Source organism: Symphalangus syndactylus, chromosome 13 (genome assembly GCF_028878055.3).
Source record: "Symphalangus syndactylus isolate Jambi chromosome 13, NHGRI_mSymSyn1-v2.1_pri, whole genome shotgun sequence".
Taxonomy (NCBI): domain Eukaryota; kingdom Metazoa; phylum Chordata; class Mammalia; order Primates; family Hylobatidae; genus Symphalangus; species Symphalangus syndactylus.
In genome coordinates this window covers 91,916,832-91,941,622 of record NC_072435.2, presented here as the reverse complement: position 1 = coordinate 91,941,622, position 24,791 = coordinate 91,916,832, and the positions used below count along the sequence as shown (strand labels likewise).

At 36.5% G+C, this 24,791-nt stretch overlaps 1 protein-coding gene across 2 annotated transcripts in view; it reads right to left on the bottom strand.

The window, feature by feature from the left end:
• Positions 1–24,791, bottom strand: part of CFAP54 (cilia and flagella associated protein 54) — a 386,261-nt gene that overhangs the window by 298,477 nt on the left and 62,993 nt on the right. For both annotated transcript variants that reach the window (XM_055237476.1, XM_055237478.1), the window contains exons 16-19: positions 21,066–21,194; positions 20,574–20,700; positions 10,880–10,966; positions 10,665–10,786 (exon numbers count right to left, since the gene is read on the bottom strand). In XM_055237476.1, the coding sequence (XP_055093451.1) occupies positions 10,665–10,786; positions 10,880–10,966; positions 20,574–20,700; positions 21,066–21,194 (465 nt within the window). The remainder of the gene's footprint in view (positions 1–10,664; positions 10,787–10,879; positions 10,967–20,573; positions 20,701–21,065; positions 21,195–24,791) is intronic.

Sequence of the window (24,791 nt, the reverse complement as noted above, 5' to 3'; positions counted from 1 at the left end):
TATGATTACTACTCCTCCTCCTCTTTCTTTCATTTTAAGCACTCTGGAACATTCTGTTTTGCCATATCAGAACTTTTATTATTATTATTACTCTTTCACTTAAAGTGTTCTGGAACACCAAAAGCACACTGACAAAGGAAAAAGTAGATAAGGTGGACTTCATCAAAATCAAAAACGTTTGTGTTTCAAAGGATACCATTAAGAAAGTTAAAAGACAGCCTACAGAATGGGAGAAAATGTTTTCAAATCATGTATCTGATAAAAGACTTGTATTCGGCACTTACATGCACTGTTATAACTGAGAATTGTTATAACTCAATAATAAAAAGGCAAATAACTCCTTTTAAATATGGGCAAAGAATTTGAATACACATTTCTCCAGAAAAGACACAAATAGCCAATAAGCACATGAAAAGATGTTCAATGTCATTAGTCATTAAGGATGAAAATACAAAATCGGCAAACAGACTCAAAAAGCAGGAACCTAAACACAGAAATAATAATGTTCAAAGAAACTGGAAATGTTATCCAAAAATTGTTTCATATAAAAGTGTCAGGCTCAAATGAGTTCATAAACAAAATATTTTAAATCTCAAGGAACTGATCATTCCTACGCCATTTTAAATGTTTCCAAATACAGAGAAAAACAGATATCCTCTCAAATAATGTTATAAAACTATATTAACTTTGATAACCATTTGAAAAACGACTACACATAAAAACACAGACCAGTCATTTCACAAATACAAATGCAAAACACCTTAAATAAAATACATAAAATACTAATACATTTACTCTAACAATATACTAACAAAATAATGAACTGTAATAATATTGTCTTTTTCCCAGGAATGCAAGGACAGTTTAACATTAGGAAGTATATAAATATAATTTAATATATCCATAAATTAAATGAGAAAAAACATGATCATAGTGCTCAATGGCCAAAAAGACATTTCAAACATTTTTTAACATTCATTACAGATTTTTTTAAAGTCAATAAATTAGAAAAGCTCTTTTTAGCATTATTTAAAAATATTAATTTTAGCTAATAACCAAAATATTACTAGCACAAAATAGCACTCTTAGTGCTAAGAGTGAAGCACTAATAGAATTATCAATAAAAGCCAGAAAGAATGCCACTATTCCATTTTATTCTGGAAGTTCTACTAAATTCAACAAACATAAGAGAAGAGATCCTGGAAATGAAAAGACAATATGTCTGTCTACCAAATTTCAAATGTATTTCATTCTGACAGAAAAAAACCTGTGCTGTTTCTCCTACAGAAGACATGTTGAGGTTGAAGTTTCCATTTGGAAACCTGAGCCTCAAGCTCAAAAGGGAAGGTAAAAAACTGGAGATAGGATCTGAGTATGCGTTGGAGTCATATTTAAAGCTGAGTGAGGAAACCAGCTCCCTGTAGGAGCAGAGATTATAAAACTATAGCATCATATATTTTTTCTAAAATAATGAAGGCTGGTCGAAATTGAGATCAGAATTAACTTCTCATTTTTATTTTTTATTGGAAATGGTTGACGTTAAGGTCTAAAATCATTCATCATGATTAAAATGTATCCGTGATGATGAATAGTTTTTTAATTCCACTTGTTCGGTGTCAGGAGGCCTTGAGAAATGTTTCTGCATATGCAGGTCAAGAATCTTAGGCATCTTCAAAGACAATCATTCCTTTGTATGGGAAGGGATGTGTTACATGGTAACCATGTTTCTAGAGCCTGCATACCAGTCCTTCCGTATTTAGACCTAAAAGCTAATTTATATACATATAAGAGGTATCAGTGTAACTGTTTGAATCACTGAATGAATGAATCAAGGAGATAGGATGACATCTGTCTCCTCCATTGCCTCTACTTTTTCATTCAACCAAACTAATTCTTAAAAATTATAACAAATGGATGGACAAAAGGGTCAGGGCTAGACGGTGAGGGAGCAATGTCATAAAAGGCCGTAAAAGAGCCAGTTAGGCCCAGAGCACACAATCAGCACAGGGCTGGGCAGAGGCTCATTCCCTTTTCACCCTCTTCCACAGACAACAGAGCAGCTTTGGCTCCCTGAGGGGACGAATGTACCACAGAACAGGACTCCCTTTAAGGGCAACAAAAGATGACAGCCTTGATGAGGAAGAGGCCAGAGACAGAAAAGGTAAGCGGATTTCCCCAGGTAGCTGTGGAAAAACTTTGAGGGAAGGAGATAAAACACTATTATATTTTGAACATTAAACACTAATGCATCTTCATTCGCATCACAGGCTGTAGAGACCAAGATATTTCAGGTTACATAAGAACAGACAAAATCAGCCTAAGGAAAAATTATGCAACACAAGGAAAGGAGACCAATGCCCCCACTTCCCTTGGAAATTTGGAGACATATCCTTCCTCGGGATTATGTTTGGAGCCTGTAAAATATACCAGCAGCACTGGCCCACTGGCCCTTATATTCAAGCAGACTGCCTTTGACCCCCATCTCCACTGACCAGCCAGCCTCTCTGGGCTCCAAATTTGATCTCAAAATTTGCCTTGGTAATTCCTGATTCAGTGAACCAGCTGAACACTAGCACCTTCTGACTTAATTCTTGCATCTTCTTTCCGCACATCAATGAATCCAGCCGAGGTAAAAAACTTTCTGTGTTCTGCCATGGCTATAACATAGACATTTCTCAACTGGGCTGTTGATCAGTATCACCTATGGAGTTTATTTAAAAATCAGAATGGTCCATTTCTACCCCAAAATAGAAATCTCCAGGAGTAGAGCTTGAACATCTGTATTATTTACAAACACCAAGGATAATTCCAAAGTACAGCAAGAAGTGGGAACCACAGATTTAGGTGAGTAAATCTCCTTTTCCCTCCTGCCTTTCTCCCAGTCTCTTTCTAGTCTCTTCAACCTCCAGTCTTCTAGTCCTTCAATGGCTCCTCTAATACTTGCCAGATAAAGTGCAAACTTTTCCAAAGCCCTTTTCATTCTGATCATGACTACATTTTCTAGCCTTATGCCCCTTTTTTACTCTTTCCCTCTCTCATAACTACCTCTCTGTTCAACCTAACCTCTGAAACCATAAAAAAAAATCACTCATTCCCTAAAATGCTGTTATTTCACGCCTCGGAATTGCCCATGCATTTCATTCTTTCTGGAGCATCTCACGTCCTCTTCTCTGCTTTAAGATCCACACAAATATCACCTCCTCTGACATCTTCCAAGATAGCCCATGTATTTAAATAAGCCATTTCCTTCATTACATAGTATCTTTATTTTAGCAGGTATTACATAATATGTTACCTCTGTACTTGACTGTCCACATCCTCTAAACATTGGTCTTGGCAGGAAGGACAGTGCTTTGTTTATCTCTTTAAGTTCAATCAATGTGTTTGGAATATAAGACACACAAAATTATGAAAGAGAAGGGTAATCTTTATTATAGTGTCTTTTAAGATGGCATATTTAAAATGTTCTGATTGGCTCTTGATCAATTTTAACTTTAGACCCCTAACTCAGATCCCATGGCCCAATTTGAAACAGATTAACAGAAGTATTAAAGTTTTGAGTGAATGGTAACAAAAGAAAAGTTTATAACAAAGCCCTTGATTTAGGTAAATCAGATAAATTCCATAACAGAATTCAAGGCAAACCCTAATGCTAGTTAAAAACTAGAATCCTAATTTAAGGGAGCCAATTCATTGAGCTGCTAATATGATTTTGTTTATGAGAAAGTGCCTGGGGCTTTTTAAGGGGGTTCTTCAACTAGAAAAAGGGAAGTAACATCAGAAAATCCCAAAAAAAAATCAAGAAGGAAAAATTCCCATTAAACCAACACTACTTGGTCATGAGAAAGTGTTATCGATATGGACCTGAATGCTGTCTATAATAGCAATGTTCTAGAATACCAAAATATTACAATTGCAAAACCTAGACAAACCATTCTCTAATCAGAGGTCAAGAAGTAGACTTCCCATGACATATCAATAATGAAAAATAACTATATCCTCACATCTTGCACTATCTACCACAGTGCCTAGCAAATTAGAAAGGTTCAGTAACTTTGAAAAAAGAAATAAGCCTTTACCTACCATGGCGACTCAGCCAAGGAATCTCAATGGAAAGGGAATTGCCCACTAACTCACAATAAGAATAAGCTCTAAGGTGTTCTTTCAATGGTAGTTTCCACTGCAATGTGCCACCAAAACCACAGTATTGAAGTCCTAAGTATTTTTGTCTGAATGTAAATTTCTCTGCGTATAGTTTCCCTTAGAGAAAATGAAACCTGCCTCTCTTCAGAAGTTACTCAATGCTTATGAGGACAGATTGATGTTAAATACATTTGACACAGGCTTGACGCCCACAGTGCAGCAAAACACTAATGGAAAGATGCAATGCAATCTTGAGGGTGTGACTAAGACATATGTAAACAACTATCACAGGACTGGAATGATAAAGTGCCATATTTCCTACGTATCTGGTAGACCTCCCTGAGGTATATTCGGGGTTCTCAACATTATAATGTACATTGCAGAAAAAGATGAAAAGTAAATTAAGTCATATCCAAGAATCCTGAGAAGGAATATTGCTTAGAATAAAATATACAAGTAATAAGATAAATCTAAGAGAAAATACAGAAAGAAATGTGTAGTCTGATGGCGGAAAATATATCTAAAGCACCAAAAAGTAGTTCAAACAGAATGTCTCAGAGTGCTTAAAGTGAAAGAGAAATAACAATAGTTCTGATATGACAAAACTGAATGAAAAGCAGAGTAATAATAATAATAATGGTTAACATTTATTGACTGCTTACTCTGTTCCAAACACTAAGCATTTTACATGCATCATTGCATTGAATCTTCCCAAGAATCCCTGTTTCACAGATGAAGAAATTGAATCTTAAGAGAGCATAAATAACTTGACAGGTCATACAGCTAATCAGTGGTAGAACCAGAACTCTAATCCAAGATCCTTATACTCCTAAACACTATGCTATCTTGTCTTAATAAAAAACTAAGTTAAAAGAAGTTTGGAAAGGCAACCTGGATAAAGTTTCCTATGCAATACCCTTAAATCATTTAAAAGAGAAAAAAAAATCCAAAATGTAGATATGCTAAATATTCTGTTAGCAGTTTGAAGCCTGGGAGTCAAAACACGGCCTCATAAGAGGAGGGGTCAGAATTAGAAGTTGGCTCGTTGATTTAAAAAAAAAAAAAAAAAAGACTTAGCACACAATTACAAAGAGCTGAGGCTGGGCACAGTGGCTCATGCCTATAGTCCCAGCAGTTTGGGAGACTGAGGAAAGCGGACCGCTTGAACCCAGGATTTCGAGACCATGCTAGGCAACATGACAAAACCGCATCTCTACAAAAAAATACAAACAGCCAGGCATGGTAGCATGGGCCTGTGGTTCTAGCTACTCGGCAGGCTGAGGTGGGAGAATGGCTGAACCCAGGCGGTCAAGGCTGCAGTGAGCCATACACACCACTGCACTGCAGCCAGGCTGACAGAGCAAGACCCTGTCTCATAAATAAATAAAAATAAAAATAAATTTTTAAAAGCCCATGTATATTCTTCCCCCTAAAAAAATCAGATAGAATTGATTTGACTTGAAATGCTACAAAATAGGAAAAATAATTAAATCCAACTATTGCTAATATAATTAATAGACTGGTATTTAGGGGATATCAAGACATAAATTCAGGAAGTATTAAAGCCAGGGGTTATTAGAACTGCTAATACCCCTGAGTTTCTTCATTAGTTCTGGTCCAAAATGGTACCATAAATTAGATTCTGTGTTGATTATAAACAATAACCTGCTAAACCATAATGCTCCTTTGCTTAGAGTGGAATTTGGAATTGTTGAGATCATCTCAACTACAGATTTGTTTAGGTTCCTACAAATAGTACTAGAAGAAAACTAGATGAAACAATTGGGTTTCTTTGCAAGAGAAACAACTGGAAAACCTGGCCTGGACAAAAGTAGTCCCAGAGAGGAAGGAGGGTCTACAAAACACAGTTATAATGGTATAATCAGAATACAGCTATGAGGATGAATAAATTGCCAACATTTCCTTAGAGAAGACAAACTTATTTTCCTAAGCAATAATTTTCTATGTTAGGGTGTACAAAACTAAGGTCTTTTAGTCTTTGTATCCCTCTACTCAAGACTGGAAGGAGTAGTCAACTGGCCCAGCTGGCATCACTAGTCTTCCTCTTGAGGACCAGTCCCACCTGATTACATCTGATATGGAAAAGGAAATCCTCAAAAGATGAGTTTGGAAGGGGAAATGGATGCTGTACAGAAAACAACAGCATCCTCGAAACCGCCAACACTTGGATGGAGGAGCATTTCTGCCTCTTTCTATGAGAAATTAACATCTGCAAAGACACTGAATGTTCTGTTAGTGGACTAAGAGCAATGACATAAGCCACATAATGAATACTATATTTGACCAGAAGTAGAAGATCAAGGACATCCAGTATGCAATCCCTTAATATAATCCTATGGAATAATATATAAAAAGCCAAAATGGACTTCCAGAGGTCAGATAACCAAGATAAGAAAATGGAAAAATGAATCCCCATAATTTTTAAAAAAAGCCAGTCGTCTCACTTGGAAAGTTAATGAGTTATTATCAAAGGTTTGTCCCTCATTTGTGGGAATAAATTGGTCCATCTTAATTGATTAGAAATAAAACAGACACCTGATTAGATTATCCAGATCCACAGAATCAGAAAATTTCTGAAAAACAGAGACAGGATATGAATTATTTAAGAGTTCTAAAGAGACTCAGGCTTTTCAAACCTTTTTATGATATCAGGTGACACATCAATTACTGATTTGGGGATAATTTTATTACAAGATCATGATATTGTAAAACATTCTGTAACGCACCCCATTTGAGAATGATTGCCAAGGGAAATAAATGTATTTGTCTTCTTTAAAAAAGAAAGTTTGGCAATTATTTGAGCCATAACATCATTGTTTAGGAGAGTACCCTGAGGACTGATCATTAAGCCTTAACACTTAGATAAAAACTACCACTGAGGAGCAGACGTAGCTATAGAAGATTTCAAGACTTCTAAATAAATATTGAACATGTTCCTTGTTGGTGAAAATTCTTTAGAGGGCTCCTCATAAAAAATAGAGCCTCTTAATGCATCTCAAGAGTCTATCCTAATAGGACATTATACGCATAATTTTTTCTGGAATTACAGTAGTTTCACTTTTTAAAAAACAGAAGAAATTTTGTAAATTTTAAATTTTTTAAAAAAGAAAACAAAAAAAGAGCTGACATCTCTGAAAAAAAAATTGTCCGTGTATATTCTTCCCTCCCTAAAAAAAAAGCAAATAGAACTGATTTGACTTGAAATGCTACAAAATAGGAAAAATAATTAAATCCAATTACTGCTAACATAGTTAATAGACTGGTATTTAGGAGACATCAAGACATAAATTCAGGAAATATTAAAGCCAAAATTCCTTAGAACTTCCAGTACCCCTGAGCTTCTTCATTTGTTCTGGTCCAAATGTTTGAGCCATAACATCGTTGTTTAAGAGAGTACCCTAGGGATTGATCATTAAGCCTTAACACTTGGATAAAAACTACCACTGAGGAGCATAGGTGGCCAAAGATGATGTTCCTGCCCACACTGGAAACTTGAGACATCCAGGTATCTCGGTCCCAGTATGTTCCCTGGTCTCAGTGGCGGGAGGCAGACACATACAGGGGAACCGGCACACTACAGCAGTACAAAGACCAGATTCAGTCATCATAAAACAAGAGGAAACCTCTCTTCAGGCTCTAAGAAGACCCAAGATTAGTAGTAAGACCAATATTTCTAAAAGAAAGATAAGGTTTATTTGCCATAAAAATAGGAATGAAGTACCAATGTCCTCCAAGCACTAGACAATAGCAAACAGCCATGGAAGCATCAGCTGAGAAAATGGATCTGAACACACCACAGAAGTCTTCCAACAAAGACCAGACACCACTTGGCCTTGTGATCTCAGACTACCCAACACTACCATCCAAATTCCTCATTCAAATTCTGGAAATTCAAATTTAACCAGGCTCTTCCCTAATACTCCCAGGACAGACTTCCTCACCTTGAACATTGATAGCATCTGTCCATCCAAAATTCTTAGCTTGGTGAAAAATGCTTCTTATGAACACATCTTTACTCCTCTCTGGTCTCCTGTGCTACTATCGTCTCCTCCACCCCACTCCTACCCTTATTGCATCTAAGCTTCTGTCTCACAGAATGACCTGTAGAACTACAAGCACTCTAATGACATTTCTAGCCTTGGGACCTTGGCACATTTGTTCTCTCTGCCTGGAATGTCTTTTCTACTGTTTGCTCTCCTGTTTCTCTGGCTCTCAGTATCATTTCAGTATTCAATTTCAAGCCATCTGTCTTTCAGCATTCAACTTCACATGATCTCTCCTGGATGTTTCCTTAAACATTCCCCACTATTGAGTTAGGTACTCCCCTGTTAATTTTCCCTAGCCCTCTTGCAATTAAAGCACATATTGACTTGTCTATGTTTCCACAGACTGGATTTTTATATGAATAAATCCAGGGACCACAAAGGCAGAACCACAAAAAGAAGGCAAATCAATCAATATGTATTGAATAAATAAAAGATTCCCCTCTTCTATACTTGGCATACTACCAGGCACATAGTGAACTTCCAATACATAATTGTGAAATGGATCAAAATTATTTGTTAGATAGATGAAAAGATTGCAGATAACAAGTAAGTGCTACATACCAGAAATCTTGAATTTCAGTATTCTACTTTCTAACCTCAAACACCTATCCTTCTAGCTCCCTCAGACCCTCATTTTCTGGTCCTTGACCTGACCTCATAAAGATGTCCAGTCTCTTGATATTTCCATAGACACCAAGTCTTTAAATGCCTTCATGCCTTCCCTCCCTACTCAATCTGTATCCACGTTTTTAAAGCCATAAACTTTTAACTCATACCTTCATTTTTTTAAAAAAAACCTAATCCTCCACAAATGTCTGCTGTCACAAATATTCTGTTGTCATTAAGAACACCACATCAGGATAATGTCATGCCACCATGCAGATCAAGATGTCTAAAAATTCATGGTCTCCAACTTCAGCTAGAACTTGGTGATGCTGGCCAGTCCCTTTACTTGGAGTCAACTCCCTCATCCCTTCCTCCCCACTCTCCACATTATCTTTACTTTCCCAGTTCAATTTTCCACCCTCATGCTCCATTGATGGCAGATATCCTTGCCTCCCACTGTATTTGATAGAGTAAGAAGGTGTATTAGTTTGTTCTCACACTGCTAATAAAGACATACCCGAGACTGGGTAATTTATAAAGAAAAGAGATTTAAAAGAGACACAGTCTCTTTTGGCCTTGGGAAACTTACAATCATGGCAGAAGAGGAAACAAACACATCCTTCTTCACACGTCAGCAGGAGAGAGAAGGATGAGTGCCCAGTGAAGGGGCAAGCCTTTTATTAAACTATCAGATCTCATGAGAACTAACTTACTTTCATGAGAACAGGATGGAGGAAACCTCCCCCATGATTCAATTATCTCCACCTGGTCCCTCCCACAACACATAGGGATTATGGGAACTACAATTTAAGATGAGATTTGGGTAGGGACACAGTCAAAGCATATCAAAAGGCATCAACTCAACTCTCTGCCTTCACACCAACAAACTTTTCTTATCTACATCTGTCTGTTCCTCCTTCTCTTCTGTATCAAAAGATGAGGTGTCTGCCCTGCAGCCCACCCATCATTGAAGATGAATCCCTTTATCTGTGCTTTCAAAAATCATCCTCTATAGGCCTTGGCTTTGTGTATTAACCTCTCCCTCTTATTATCATCAATTTCTCTGTGTTCTGGCTCTTCATTTTTAGCATACTATTATGCTAAATTTTCTCTATTAAACCCCTTTAGCTCCATATCCCCCTCCTAGCTTTGACCTACTTTTTTCCTTCTCTTATCAGCCAAGACATAGCATTATTCTCTACATCTCCATACGTCATTCACTCAGCCAATGCCATCACAGCAAGGGTCTGACACTCTGGCATGGTGGCACGTCTGTAGTCCCACCCACCGGAAGGCTGAGGTGGTAGGACCATTTAAACCCAGGAGTTCAAAGCTGCAGTGATCTAGGACTGCGCCACTGCATTCCAGCCTAGTTGACAGAGTGAGACCCTGTCTCAAAAAATAAACACATAAAATCAACATATAATGAATTAGCAAGAAGGCAGAAGAATTTCCAGGCCAGAGTGAGACCTGATTAAAAATATCAACAAGGGGAGAAGGTACCTCAGCCAATAGACTTTAAGAATTTTAATTCCATTGTAAAGAATACATTAAGCTGGTAAAGTGTCACTCCAATTCTATAATTTCCCTCATTTTGAGTCCTTCTGATTTTATTTGGCTTCTCATGTAGATTGCATGAAGTTCTGATAAAAAGAGAATCTCTCATTTCAGAATTCAGAACTGGAGGTACAAATTAGTTCTGCTGGTCAGGATGAATTATACACAGTGAATCTGAAAGTTCATAATTAAATGTTAAGGGCAACATATTATTTTTAATAAAGGAAATGAATCATTCATTTTAACAGAAATTTTGTGTCAGGATTAAAAGAAGAAATGAAATGCTGTTACCATCAAAAGTTCCCAAGAAGATGTAGAAGTTGCATCTTTCTCGAATACTAAAAGAGCTTTCTGCATTAAGTAAATTGCTTTGGATAATGTATTCTTCTTTATTTTATTCATCATATTTAATTCTATAAAAATAAACAAACATTTTACCAAAAAGGTGAGATTAAAAACTATCTTCCAAATTTTTTGGAAATACCAGTTATCCCAATTTTAATTACCTGTAAAACAATCAGTGCTTCCAGATTGTTTTAACTTTTCCGGGCCCTTGGTAGAAATATCTTTGCTAACAGTTGGAGTCTGCAAAACTGAAGAAGAAGACAACTGTCATAACAAGTATGTATCCAAGACAGGAAATATTTTTTAAATACTAAGGAGTAACTATTCATAAAGCTACTGCTTCCTCTATCATGTCATCTTTTTTTCATTGATAAAAATTCATATAAATTTACTACAATGCAGTTTTATCAAATCCTCTTTTATTTGCCACAGTATACCTCAGGACAGAAGAAATTCCAAATTATAAAAATATTTGATTTTCTATCTCATCTTGAATAAAATCATCCTGAGGATTGATAGAATCCAACCTACTTCTGTTGACTTTACCTTTTCACAAAAGTACAGATGGCAAGTCCTGATACCAATACCAATAAGCTGTCAAACTCTGTCCTCAACACCCCTTCCAGAAAAACTGTTTCATCCAAGGTCCCTTTAAGAGCTCTGGGTATCACACGAAGACCTCCACTCTCTTCCAGCTGTGGGTGATGAAATCAGAGCCTCTCTCAAGATTTTGAACTAAAACATGAACTTGCCAGTTGTTGATACTGGTATACAATTGGGACTGACCATAATGGTGGTTCAGTAAAGACAGGAATGTGGATGAGGGGAAAAAGGGATACAGCTATACTAGCCCAGGGAGATGGAAACTGTAGCACTGATTCTTGATTTTCAGGTCTGGTCCTTAAGAGACCTGGTAATATTTTGGTCCTTAGAGGTATGCGAGGGTAGCTATAGTAACCTTACAATAAACCCCTTTTACTGAGTTTTAATTATTTGTGCTAATGCACATGAGCCACCATGTGATGGTAATTGATTCATGAAAAGATGTTAACATACACCATTAAAGAATAGAAGGCATCTGCAGTGGCAAAGGGTAAGGAAACATCTGCATGGAGATAGCAATGCAGAGCAGAAAATAGTGCATCATTCTCTCAATACCAAGGATATTATAAATGCTAATTACGCTTTCCTGATTATAATCGTTGGAGATAAGAAGGATGAGACTGCAAAAAAATTCTGAATGCCAGATACAGATGCATCATATTTATGTCATGGTCATCAACAGGCAACCATTACTGAATAAGAATGCTAATGTAGGGAACATTAGTCTGGCAACAGCATGCTAAAGAAAGACAAGGTAGGGGAACAACGTGATCAGCTGTGCTAGGATGGCAATTCAATAAAGCCAAGAAAAAAATCAAGGAAACCCAGAGATATTGCAAGGAAATAATAACTAATTCCGTTTATATTTAAACTCAAGTCTTGCATCAATATCTTTAAGTGGTCTGTGATCAAAACTCATTTGGTCTTCAAAGATTTATGGATGACAATTAGAGGACGAGGTACTAGGAACTCCATGAGTTAAAAAATACTCTAATCCTCCACTAAAGGAAATAATACAGTTACTACATGAGAATCATGTAGTTTCTTAAAACCTGACACAAAAATTCTATTTACATTTTGAAACGTATTTCTGAACCAAATATTTTCAGCCCAAAACACATTCAAGGTTATTATGCTAAGTAATTCATTTATGTATTAGAAAAAACTTTATCAAATTTTCAGTTAATACATGATGACAAAGAGATATTTTAATTATTACTTGCTTCCCTCTACACCCAGCAGGTCATAGGAGAAGTAGTTTTTAAAACTATGTAAATGTTTAAAATAAAATGTAAAAAGATGAAGAGTATAAAAAAATAAAAGGATGGGGAAAAAAGGAAATTTTATATAAACAGAATACAGGCAGGGCATAGTGGCTCACACCTGTAATCCCAGCACTTTGGGAAGCCAAGGCGGGCAGATAGTTTGAGGTCAGGACTTCCAAGACCAGCCTGGCCAACATGGCGAAAACCCATCTCTACTAAAAAAAAATACAAAAATTAGCCAGGTGTGGTGGCACATGCCTGTAGTCCCAGCTACTTGAGAGGCTGAAGCAAGAGAATCACTTGAACCTCGGAGGCAGAGGTTCCAGTGAGCTGAAATCCTGTCACTACACTCCAGCCTGGGTGACAGAGTGAAACTGTCTAAAAAAAAAAAAAAAAAAAAGAATGCAAATACAAAAAAAGGGTCACAAGTATATATCAAATTGAAAAAAAATTAAAAAATAGAATTCAAGTAAATTTGGACACAGTTCTCTGATGTATGACATTTTCTGGAGACAAAATGAACCACAAAGAAATCCTTAATTTACTTAGTAGGTTTTTAATAGTGGTATTGGTTTAATAATTTTGAAAGTACTTTGTTAATCTGCCAGGATAAAACAAATGAGTAATTACATTGATGTTGTTAGGAACCAGAATGCTCAATATGGGAGAAGGAAAATACAAAAATGGAGAAGGTGAGGATAAACCCTTTAGTGTTGGAATTGGAGATATCAAAAAGAACTTGTGGTCAGGTGCAGTGGCTCACACCTGTAATCGCAGCACTTTGGGAGGCCAAGGCAGGCAGATCACTTGAGGTCAGGAGTTCAAAACCAGCCTGGCCAACATGGTGAAACCCTATCTCCACTAAGAGTACAAAAATTAGCCAGGCACGTTGGCACATGCCTGTAGCCCCAGCTACTTGGGAAACTAAGACAGGAGAATTGCTTGAACCCAGGAGGCCAAGGTTGCAGTGAGCTGAGATCGCACCACTGGATGATCACACCACTCCAGCCTTGGTGACAGAGTGAGACTCCATCTCAAAAAAAAAAAAAAAAAAAAAAAGAACTTGTGATTTAAATATATATACATATGTATGTGTGTGTGTGTGTGTGTGTGTGTATTTCTTAGCTCTACCTACTAAAAGGAGCCACTGACATCCCAATAGCAATGAGCACTCTTAGCTTACAGATCTTGGTTTCTAAATACCATTTCCTACCAAAAGGTACCAAATATCATTGGAAAAATAGCTTATTCCAGATCTGGGGGTAGAGAAAGCAAAAGATAGGTCAAGAATATTTTGTTGGGCAGAAAGCAAAAATATCTCAAAGAATAATGGGGACTGTATTAGTCTGTTTTCACGCTGCTGACAGACATACCTGAGACTGGGTAATTTATACAGAAAAAGGGGTTTAATGGACTTACAGTTCCATGTGGCTAATGAAGCCTCACAATCTTGGCAGAAGGCAAAGAGGAACAAGTCACATCTCACATGGATGGCAGTAGGCAGAGAGAGAACTTGTGGAGGGGAACTCCTCTTATAAAACCATCAGATCTTGTGAGACTTATTCACTATCATAAGAACAGCATGGGAAAGACTTGCCCCCATTATTCAATTACCTCCAACTGGGTCCCTCCCACAACATGTGGGAATTCAAGATGAGATTTGGGTGGGGACACAGCCAAACCATATCAGGGACATACCAAAGGAACACAGGATCCAGTATGAAGGGCCTCCCTCCCACTGGCAAAATTTATGACTTTGACATCACAAAGAACAATGATGGAAAGTGACTTTAAAAGATTAGTAAAAAAGGAATCTGATCCATAGTGTTCCTCAAAAAATTAAAAGAGGCAAAGTGGGGACAGCTCTTGTTTACAAAAGAATGTTACCAAATAAATCTAGAAGGAATAATTCAATTAGAAAATCATCACATACAACCACTGTAATAATTCAGGAAGGATCACCAATGGAGAGTAAGAACATTGGGTGAAAGTCTGTTGGGGAACAGGATATTCATTCCTACATCACCAACAGCACCAATTACTTTTTCACTACAAAGGGGAGAGGGACAATTACAATGCAGAGATCTGGCAGACATCAGCTTAATAAAACGATAGCACTTTGCCTCGCCAATAATAAAACAAATGGCCAATGTGTGCAATCTAATGTGATACAATGGAATATAAACAGCATCACCTGCATGATCATGAGGAAACTACTAGGAAAGATCAGATTGTGGAACATGTCTTCAAAAATATCAATGTTATGAAAGAAAAAAAAGTTGGAGGAGTTATTCTACATTAAAGAAGAATATGACAGCCAAATGCAGTAAGTGATTTTTGATTACTTCTTAGATCATTATAAATAAAATCCACTTTCCCCAAAAAGGATATTTGGGAACAATTATGGCAATTTGAAAATTAGATGCATAATAGAGCATGTTCTCAGACACATGTGAGAGCTAAAAAAAAAAGGTTTACCTCATGGAGGTAGAGAGTCGAATGATGATTAACAGAGGCTAGGAAGGGATTGGGGGTGGGGGGATAACCAGAGATTGGTTAATGACTACAAACATATTGTTAGATAGAAGAAAAAAGTTCTAGTGTTCAATAGGACAATAGGGTGGCTATAGTTAACAATAATTTATTATACATTGCAAAATAGCTAGAAGATTTGAGATGTTCTCAACACAAATAACTGATAAATGTTTGAGATGATGAATATCCTAATTACCCTGGGTTGAGTTTTGTACATTGTATGCATGTGTTAAAATATTGCATGTACCCCATAAATATGTACAATTATTATATACCAATTAAAAATGTAAAACTATAAAACATTTAGAAGAAAACGTAAGAAAATCTTCATGATCTGGGGTTAGCTAAGGAGTTCTTAGACAAGACACCAAAATCACATTACATAAAAGTAAATAAATGATCAATTGAATGCTAAAAAATAATTGACTGTATATTCAATAATATTATTATTTCAGTGTTACCTTTCTTCAGAGTGATAATGGTATTATGGTTATTTGAGAGAATGTCCTGTTATTAGGTGATAAATGCTACAGTTTTTGGGGTAAAATATATCATAATGTCTGCAACTTCTCAGCCTATGGATACGTGTATGTATATGCATATATCTCTACACATACATAATATGATATTGATATAATAGGTATACACATCTATAGATGTATATACATAGATGTATAAATATATGTATTTATATGTGCCTGTAAAGAGAAAGACAGTAAATGTGGCAAAATGGTCGATTGGTGGATTTAGGTGAAGGTTATGTGGACGGTCACTACACTATTCTTTCAACTTTTGGAAGGCTCAAAAATTGTTACATAAAAAGTTGGAGGGAACAGTTTACCACAGTTAACTTTTTAATTTTTAACTTTTATGGGTACATAGTAGGTGTATATATTTATGGGGTACATGAGGTGTTTTGATACAGATATGCAATGCATAATCACATCATGGAAAATGGGGTATCCATCCCTTCAAGCGTTTATCCCTTGTATTACAAACAATTCAAGTATACTCTTCTAGTTATTTTTAAATGTATAATTAAATTTTTTTTTGAGATGGAGCCTCGCCAGGCTAGAGTGCAGTGGCGTGATACTGGCTCACTGCAACCTCTGCCTCCCAGGTTCAAGCCATTCTCCTGCCTCAGCCTCCCAAGTAGCTGGGATTACAGGCATGCACCACCACACTCGGCTGATTTTTGTATTTTTAGTAGAGACTGGGTTTCACCATGTTGGCCAGGCTGATCTCGAACTCCTGACCTCAAGTGATCCACCTGCCTCTGACTCCCAGAGTGCTGGGATTACCAGCATGAGCCACAGTGCCCAGCCTTACTTCGTTGATTGTATCCTTTGCTGTGCAGAAGCTTTTTAACTTGATATGATCCTATTTGTCCATTTTACTTTGGTTGCCTGTTCTTAAAGGGTATTGCTCAAGAAATTTTTGCCCAGACCAATGTCCTGGACATTTTCCCCAATGGTATCTTGTAGCAGTTTTATAGTTTGAGGTCTTAGATTTAAGTCTTTAATCTATTTTGATTTGATTTTTGTATATGGCAAGAGAGAGAGGGGTCTATTTTCATTCTTTTGCATATGAATATCCAGTTTTCCTAGCATCATTTATTGAAAAGACTGTCTTTTCTCCAGTGTATGTTTGTCAAAATGAGTTCACTGTAGGTGTGTGAATTTGTTTCTGGGTTCTCTATTTTGTTCTATTGGTCTATGTGTCTGTTTTTATGCCAGTATCATGCTGCTTTGGTTACTATAGCTCTGTAGTATAATTTGAAGTCAGGTAATGTGATTCCTCCAGTAAAGTTGTATCCTGCAACTTTAATTTGTTTATCAATTCTAATAGTTTTTTGTGGAATCTTTAGGGTTTTCCAAATATAAGATAGTTATCATCTGCAAACAAGAATAATCTGACTTTCCAATGTGGATGCCCTTTCTTTCTTTCTCTTGTCTGATTGCTCTAGCTAGGACTTCCAGTATGATGTTGAATGTTAATTCTTTTGTCAACCTGGGAAAATTTTTGATTTTTAAATTATCTTTGAATATTTTATTTTATAAATACAAAAATATATTTATCATGTATGTATGTTTTAAATCACATTAATATAATGAACACATGTTAACCACCACCCAGCACCAGAACTGGAACATTAGCAGTAACTTACATCTACCTATATGCTTTTCCTTCCTACGCCATCTCCCTGCCACTTCCACAAAGGAACCACTGTCCTAAACTCAAGGTCATTCTTTTTAATTTTATAGATAGAGAGTATCAATAAAATCTGGAAATGCAGATGAGTTATACATAATGTCTTCAAAGGACATATGTTTATGTTTCCAGACTTTATGGACTACCTGCATATCTGATAACTATAGTTTTCCTTATATGATAAATTTACGTATATGCAGGTCACTTTTTAATACACAGTTTTATCAATTATTATGTTACTTATTATATATAATATATAATAAGCATTAAGAATCCCATGGTTTCATTTTTGAGCTTGATTTAAAATATCCTACTGAATGTAGTCTTTCATTTTATTTTTTTCTGACCCCATCCTCCCATCACACTGAATGTAGTCTTTTAAAACTTACTGTTTTAAAACAAAAATTGTTTCTAGAATTCATCCACGTTGGTCATTTTCATTGCCATGTGATACTCCCTTAAGTGAATATATCACAGTTTCTTTATCAATTCTCTATTAATGGACACTTGGGTTGTTCCCAGTTTTTTGCTATTATGAACACTGCTTCTACAAGCATCCTTCCATCTGTAGTTGGTGTACATGTTCAAGAAATTTTACAGGGTATGTACTTATGAGTGACATTGCTGGGTCATAATTTAGATTAATGTTTAACTTTACAAAATAATTATATTGGCCATAACTGCTTCCTTTTCTATGAAGTTCTCCTTGTTTCTTTTGCTTATTGTCTTATTATTTGTCTTATTATTGATGTTTTGGAATTTCTGTACGTAGTTCATGCTAATCGTTAGTAAATTGTCACTAGACAAAGAGATGGCATGAGAGGGAAGATTCAATTGGTCATCGTTGCCTTTGAAGATAGAAGGTGGTCATGAGCCAAAAAATGCAGGTAGCCTCTAGAAGCTGGAAAAGACAAGGAAACAGGTTCTCCCCCAGAGCCTCCAGAAAGGAATACAGCTCAGTTGACACCTTGATTTTATTATTATTTAACTTTCGCTTTAAGTTCAGGGGTACATGTGTAGGTTTGTTGCATAGGTAAACTGATGTCATGGGAGTTTGTTATACAGATTATTTTGTTACCCAGGTATTAAGCCTAGTACCATTAGTTATTTTTCCAGAACTTCTCCCTCATCCCACCCTCCAGCCTCAGAAAGGCCCCAGTGTCTATTGTTCCCCTCTATGTGTCCATGTGTTCTTATCATTTATCTCTCACTTATAAGTGACAACATGCAGTATTTGGTTTTCTATCCCTACATTAGTTTGCTCAGGATAACAGCCTCCAGCTCCATCCATGTTCCTGCAAAGGACATGACCTCGTTCCTTTTTATGGCTGCATAGTGTTCTATAGTGTGTATTTACCACGTTTTCTTTATCCAGTTTACTATTGATGGGAATTTAGGTTAATTCCATGTCTTTGCTATTGTGAATAGTGCTGCAGTGAACATACATGTGCATGTGACACCTTGATTTTGGCTCAATGAGATGCAGTTCAGGTTTCTGACCTCCAGAACTGTAAGATAACATATTTGTGTTGTTTTAATGCACTCAAGTTTGTAGTAATTTGTTACAGCAATAATGGCAAACTAATACAATTGTGAAAAATGTATAGGGGACTTGGAAGGGAAAAATAAAAGCGTTTAATTTGGGAAAAAAAAGAAAAATATAAATTGCAAATATTTCTCCTAGGTGTGGTGTGGTTTTGGGGTTTTGTTGGTTTTTTTTTTTGCTTTCCTTATCTTTAAAATTCTTTTAATGATGAGAATTTATTTATATTAATGCAGCCAAATGTATTCATTTTTTTCTTTTAGGATCAGCACTTTTTGAATCTTGTTTAAGAAGATCTTCCCTACTTCAAGCTTAGAAATATATTCTACCATATCTTCTAAAAGTTTTTAAGATTTTTTTTGTACATTTAACTCTTTGGTGCATCTGGAAGATATTTTTGGGTATGGGAAGGTAAGAAATGTAATTTGGTTTTATCCGTATGGATGTCCATTTATCCAATGAATATGAGGTATTCTAGCACTTTGAAATAAATCTTGACTTATGTTAGAGCGAGATCCCCTACACTCACCTGATTTTTTTTTTTCCTTCAGGAATGTCTTAGCTACTTATGTCTTCTACCTACATTTTTTAAAAAGATTGTAAAGGTCTACCCAAAAAAATCCTACTGGAATTTTTACTGAAATTACATTGAGTCTATAGATCTATTTGAATAAAACTGAAATCAGAATAATCTTTCTGATTATTTGGTCTTCTTATCAATAAACACAATCTACCTTCATTTATATAGTTCTTTAACATTTTTCAGTAAAGTCTTACAATTTTTTGCATACTTGTAGCTCTTTGGTTAGATTGAATCCCTTGGTACCTTACAGGTTTTTTTGATATAAAAATGATGTCTTTTTATTATATTTGCTAACTGCTTGTTGCTGTTGTATAGAAATATAATTACATATTATATATTACATATTATATATTATGTATTATATATTATTATTTTGTATATACTGATAGATTCTTTTGCATTTTCTAGGTAGACAGTCATATAATCTGGAAAGAACAGTTTTGTTTCTTCTTTTCCAATCCTTGTATCTTTATTTTTCTTATCTTCTTGCATTGGCTAGAATTATCAGTATAAATATTTTTTTCATCTTCCTGCACTAATCAGCAGTGTGTCTACACTGCTCACTCTTAAATTAACCAGCATTTGAATAAATTTATTTAGCTCTATATACAATATGATTTGAATGCTTTACACGCCCCTTCTAGGAACTCGTCCCTGACTTTCTTATTTGATACAGATATTTCTGTGTGCCCATAATACTCTGAGCCCACCACTATTACAAAATGTATCAACCTCAACTGATATGGTTGGCTTACTTATCTAGAAGCTCAAAAGTAGAGACTGTCTTATTTGCACCTAGCCTAATACGATGACTGGATTTTAGTAGGTACTCAATAAATGTTTGCTTGGTTGAATTAACCAAAAATAATTTACTATAACACAAATAAACATAATTAACTTTTTAAGAAGTTTACCAACTGATTCAATATGCAAAGTGTAAAGCAATAAGGATAGATTTAATTATGTTTTTATTGATATTAATTGGGGAAGTAGAAACAAATGAAATTTATCTGAAAACTTCAGTCAACAAGAACAGTTTTCAAATTAAATTGACTCTGTACTGGAATCTGGCTTAAAATTGATTCAGAATGGTTACTTGCTTTAATGACTACTACCTTGCAATTTGTCCAGAAGCACAACAGCTATTCGATGCTGAGCATGAATTAGTTCAAGATGCAAATCCATCATGAAACTATTTGAGGCAAGTGGTTTGTAAGTATCTCCATCTATATGGTGGGTATGCTTTGGTCCAACATAGTTGAAATAAAAAGAAATATGGTTATCAAAACACACAAAAATAGCTGTATACTATTATCACTCAAGTTATCATCATCTTATTTGTAACCATTACATTCTGCTCACTTCTCAGCCCTTTGCAGTTAGCTTAAACACTAATAAATATGCCCTTAGAACTCATCAGTGTCCTCTTCATTAACAAATTCAAAGACTCCTCACTCTCCTAGAGCTCTTCTGAGAAGAGGGAAATATATTTCTGGCCTATGAGAGGTAAGCCACCACAAGTCATGCTTTACTTACCTACTTTCAAGGCCAGTCTTCTTCCCAGTTAAGTAAAACTTCAATCTAATTTAAGACTTTTCCATTCTTACCTTGGCATAGCAGTGGTCAATCACTGATGATCCATTTGGCAAAGAGGTTAACATGCAGTTCAAATTTATTCCACCGATTGCTCTGTCAAGAAGTTTATAAGCAAAAAGTAACTGTTCCACAGGATTTTTCTAAAATAATTTTATAAACAAAAAAGAAAAATAAAACTTAAGGGAAAATCAAATGCAACATTTCCAATTTTTGACAATAATTCAAAACCACATAACAGAAATTTAAAGTCTATCTAACATTAACAGTGTTATGTTTCTAACTAAATGTATTTCCTGTGACTAAATGTGGAGTGCTATCAGTATAGGTGACAATAATAAATAAACTTCACCATTTTTCCAAATACAAATTAAACCTTTCACAAACATGCATTAATATATATAACTTCCATTTATGGTTTGCATAATTCTGATTGTACCAAATGTACTGGTAAATTTTTAAAAGAGTTCACATAGTTTGTCACTTTCATATACCTAATTTGAAAAGCATTTTTTGTTGTTGTTGTTTTTTGTTTTGTTTTGTTTTTTGTTTTTTGAGACGGAGTCTCGCTCTGTCGCCCAGGCTGGAGTGTAGTGGCGCGATCTCAGCTCACTGCAAGCTCTGCCTCCCGGGTTCACGCCATTCTCCTGCCTCAGCCTCTCCGAGTAGCTGGGACTACAGGCGCCCGCCACCACGCCCAGCTAATTTTTTGTATTTTTAGTAGAGACGGGGTTTCACCGTGGTCTCGATCTCCTGACCTCATGATCCGCCCACCTCGGCCTCCCAAAGTGCTGGGATTACAAGCGTGAGCCACCGCGCCCGGCCTGAAAAGCATTTTTTAAAACAATTTCAGAATCTCAGACTAGAAGTTTAGAGTCCATCAACCCAACAGTCTATATTAGTCTACATAATGATTTTCAAAAACTAAACACTTTTTAATGTAATCATTCTCACAGAGAGACAAATATAGAGAATAATATAAAGCGCAACCAGCTTTGCCCAAACTTTCAAATTTTCCATATTTTTCCAGATTTTTTAAGGAAATAAAGCATACAGATATATGCATGTTATATATATATACAACTATATAACTATATATATAGTTAACTGTCCACAGTGCCACTCCTCTTCTCTGCCCCAGAGGTAGCCACTGTCCTTGAATTTGGTTTTACTATTTTGTGCATGTTTTTAAACTTTTACTACATGTGTATGTATCCTTAACCATATGCAATATCACTTTGCATATTTTTAATTCTCTTTTATAAAACTCTGTAGGCTCCTTTTAAAACTCAACCATATGTTGTTGAAATTTATTCCTGCTGGTATATGTAACTCAATGGGTCAGTCAGGGATTGGTTATGAACACAGAACTACTCTACATATTTCAAGCAAAAGAAAACTTAATACACAGAATTAGAGGTGTTCATCACCATTGCAAGGCATGAAAGAGCCAAGATCAGGAAAGCTGCCAGTGACAATTTTGCTTCATGCAATTCTCAAGAGTTTGCTCAGAAGCCTCTGTGAACCTAAGAATCTAGGAGGCAGCTGACAACAACCTCAAGCACCTACTACACTGAAGCAGGTGAATTGCCAAGAGTGTGCTCAGCATGCCTGGTAAACTCATATCATCTATTCGCCACTATGGATTAAGAACTATCTCTTCTCTTCTGAATTACAAATTCATGCAAATGCCCCTCATTGGAAGACTAATTTAAAACTGTATAGAAATGAGACGCTGGAAATATAGTTCCAGGATTCCCCCCTATAATGCGAAGGTTAACTATAGAAGGGAATTGCAATGATGCCAAGTTTACTCTAGTACAAGCCTACTCCAGTTCATTCATCCTCACAGCTACAATGAAATGGTGTTACTTGGAGGAATATGTCACAATTTATCCACTCTTCTGCAAACGGACATTTAGATTACTATTACTAAGGCCAGGCGAGGTGGCTCACGCCTGTAACCCCAGCACTTGGGGAGGCCAAGGCAGGAGGATCACCTGAGGTCGGGAGTTCAAGACCAGCCTGGCCAAAACTGTGAAACTGTGTCCCTACCAAAAAATACAAAAATTAGGCGGGCATGATGGTGCAGACCTGTAGTCCCAGCTACTTGGGAGACTGAGGCATGAGAATCACTTGAACCCAGGAGGCAGAGGCTGCAGTGAACCCTGATCATGCCACTGCACTCCAGCCTGGGTGACAGAGTGAGACCCTCTTTCAAAAAACGACAAAAAAAAGATTACTATTACTAAATATGCTGCAATGTATTGTACTTGTCTGTGAATAGACACAAAGTTGATACTTTCTTTTATTCTTTTTTTTTTTTTTTTTTTTTTTTTGAGATGTAGTTTCGCTCTTGTTGCCCAGGCTGGAGTGCAATGGCGTGATCTCAGCTCACTGCAACCTCCGCCTCCCAGGTTCAAGCAATTCTCCTGCCTCAGCCTTCCAAGCAGCTGGAATAACAGGTATGCGCCACCATGCCCAGCTAATTTTGTATTTTTAGTAGACACGGGGTTTCTCCATGTTGGTCAGGCTTGTCTCGAACTCCTGACCTCAGGTGATCCACCCGCCTCGGCCTCCAAAAGTGCTGGGATTACAGGTATGAGCCACCACGCCCAGCCCAAAGTTCATACTTTCGTTACAGATCTTACACCTTTTCTCTGCTTTCTTTTTTTACCCATCTGTCTAAGACTTCCAGGACATGCTGAACAGAAGAATGACAGATATCTTTATGTGGTTACACCACTATTAAAGGGCTGCTTTTAATCTTTTACCATAGGTATAGCATTTACTCAAGGTCTTTGGATGACACCCTGTATTAGATACAGAGGTTCTTGTATATTCCTAACTACTAAGAGTTATTTTTTTAAAGGATGGTTGTTTTTAAAGAGGATGGTTGTTGAATATTATCAAATGCTTTTTTTTGCATCTCTTTGTCTAAGTGAAGTAGTCACATGTTTTCCTTTCATCAGCTAATGCAATGTATTGCATTATATATTTCTAGTGTTAAATCATCCTGGCATTCCTAGAATATAAACAATTTTACACTATATATACATACAGACACACACACGCGCGCGCGCACACACACACACACACACACACACACACCCATTCAAGAATCGCAGGCTCAGGAAGGTTCTTAAGTAACCCAAGTAGTGTAAATTCAAATTAAAAACCTACTTGAGGGCAGGCCCCAAGGTTATAAATCATTAGGAGCAGGAATTTTCTCCTACCCACTCCTCTTCTCACTACCCAAGTTGAGGTATCTCCTTATATACATAGGCAGAGGCAGGTTTTTTTCGATTTGGGGAGGGTTTTTTGTCTTGTTTTGTTTTGTTATGCAACAGGGTCTCACTCCAGCCTAGAATGGAGTACATTGGCACGATCTTGCCTCACTGCGGCCTTGATTTCCCAGGCTCAGGTGATCCTCCCACCTCAGCCTCCCAAGTAGCTGGGACTACAGGCACGTGCCATCACACTCAGCTAATTTTTGTATTTTTTTTTGCAGAGTCATGGTTTCACCATATTGCCCAGGCTGGTCTCAATCTTCTGGGCTCAAGCGATCCACCCACCTCGGACTCCCCAAAGGGCTAGGATAAAAGGCATGAGCCACCACACCCAGGCCAGAGTTTTTTTTCTAGTCTACCTTTTCCTAGGATATAATCTTTTGTAGGTTCTAACTTTACATACGAGTCTCCTTTCCAACCCCCATCTTTCATGTGCCCAAGTCTCATCTC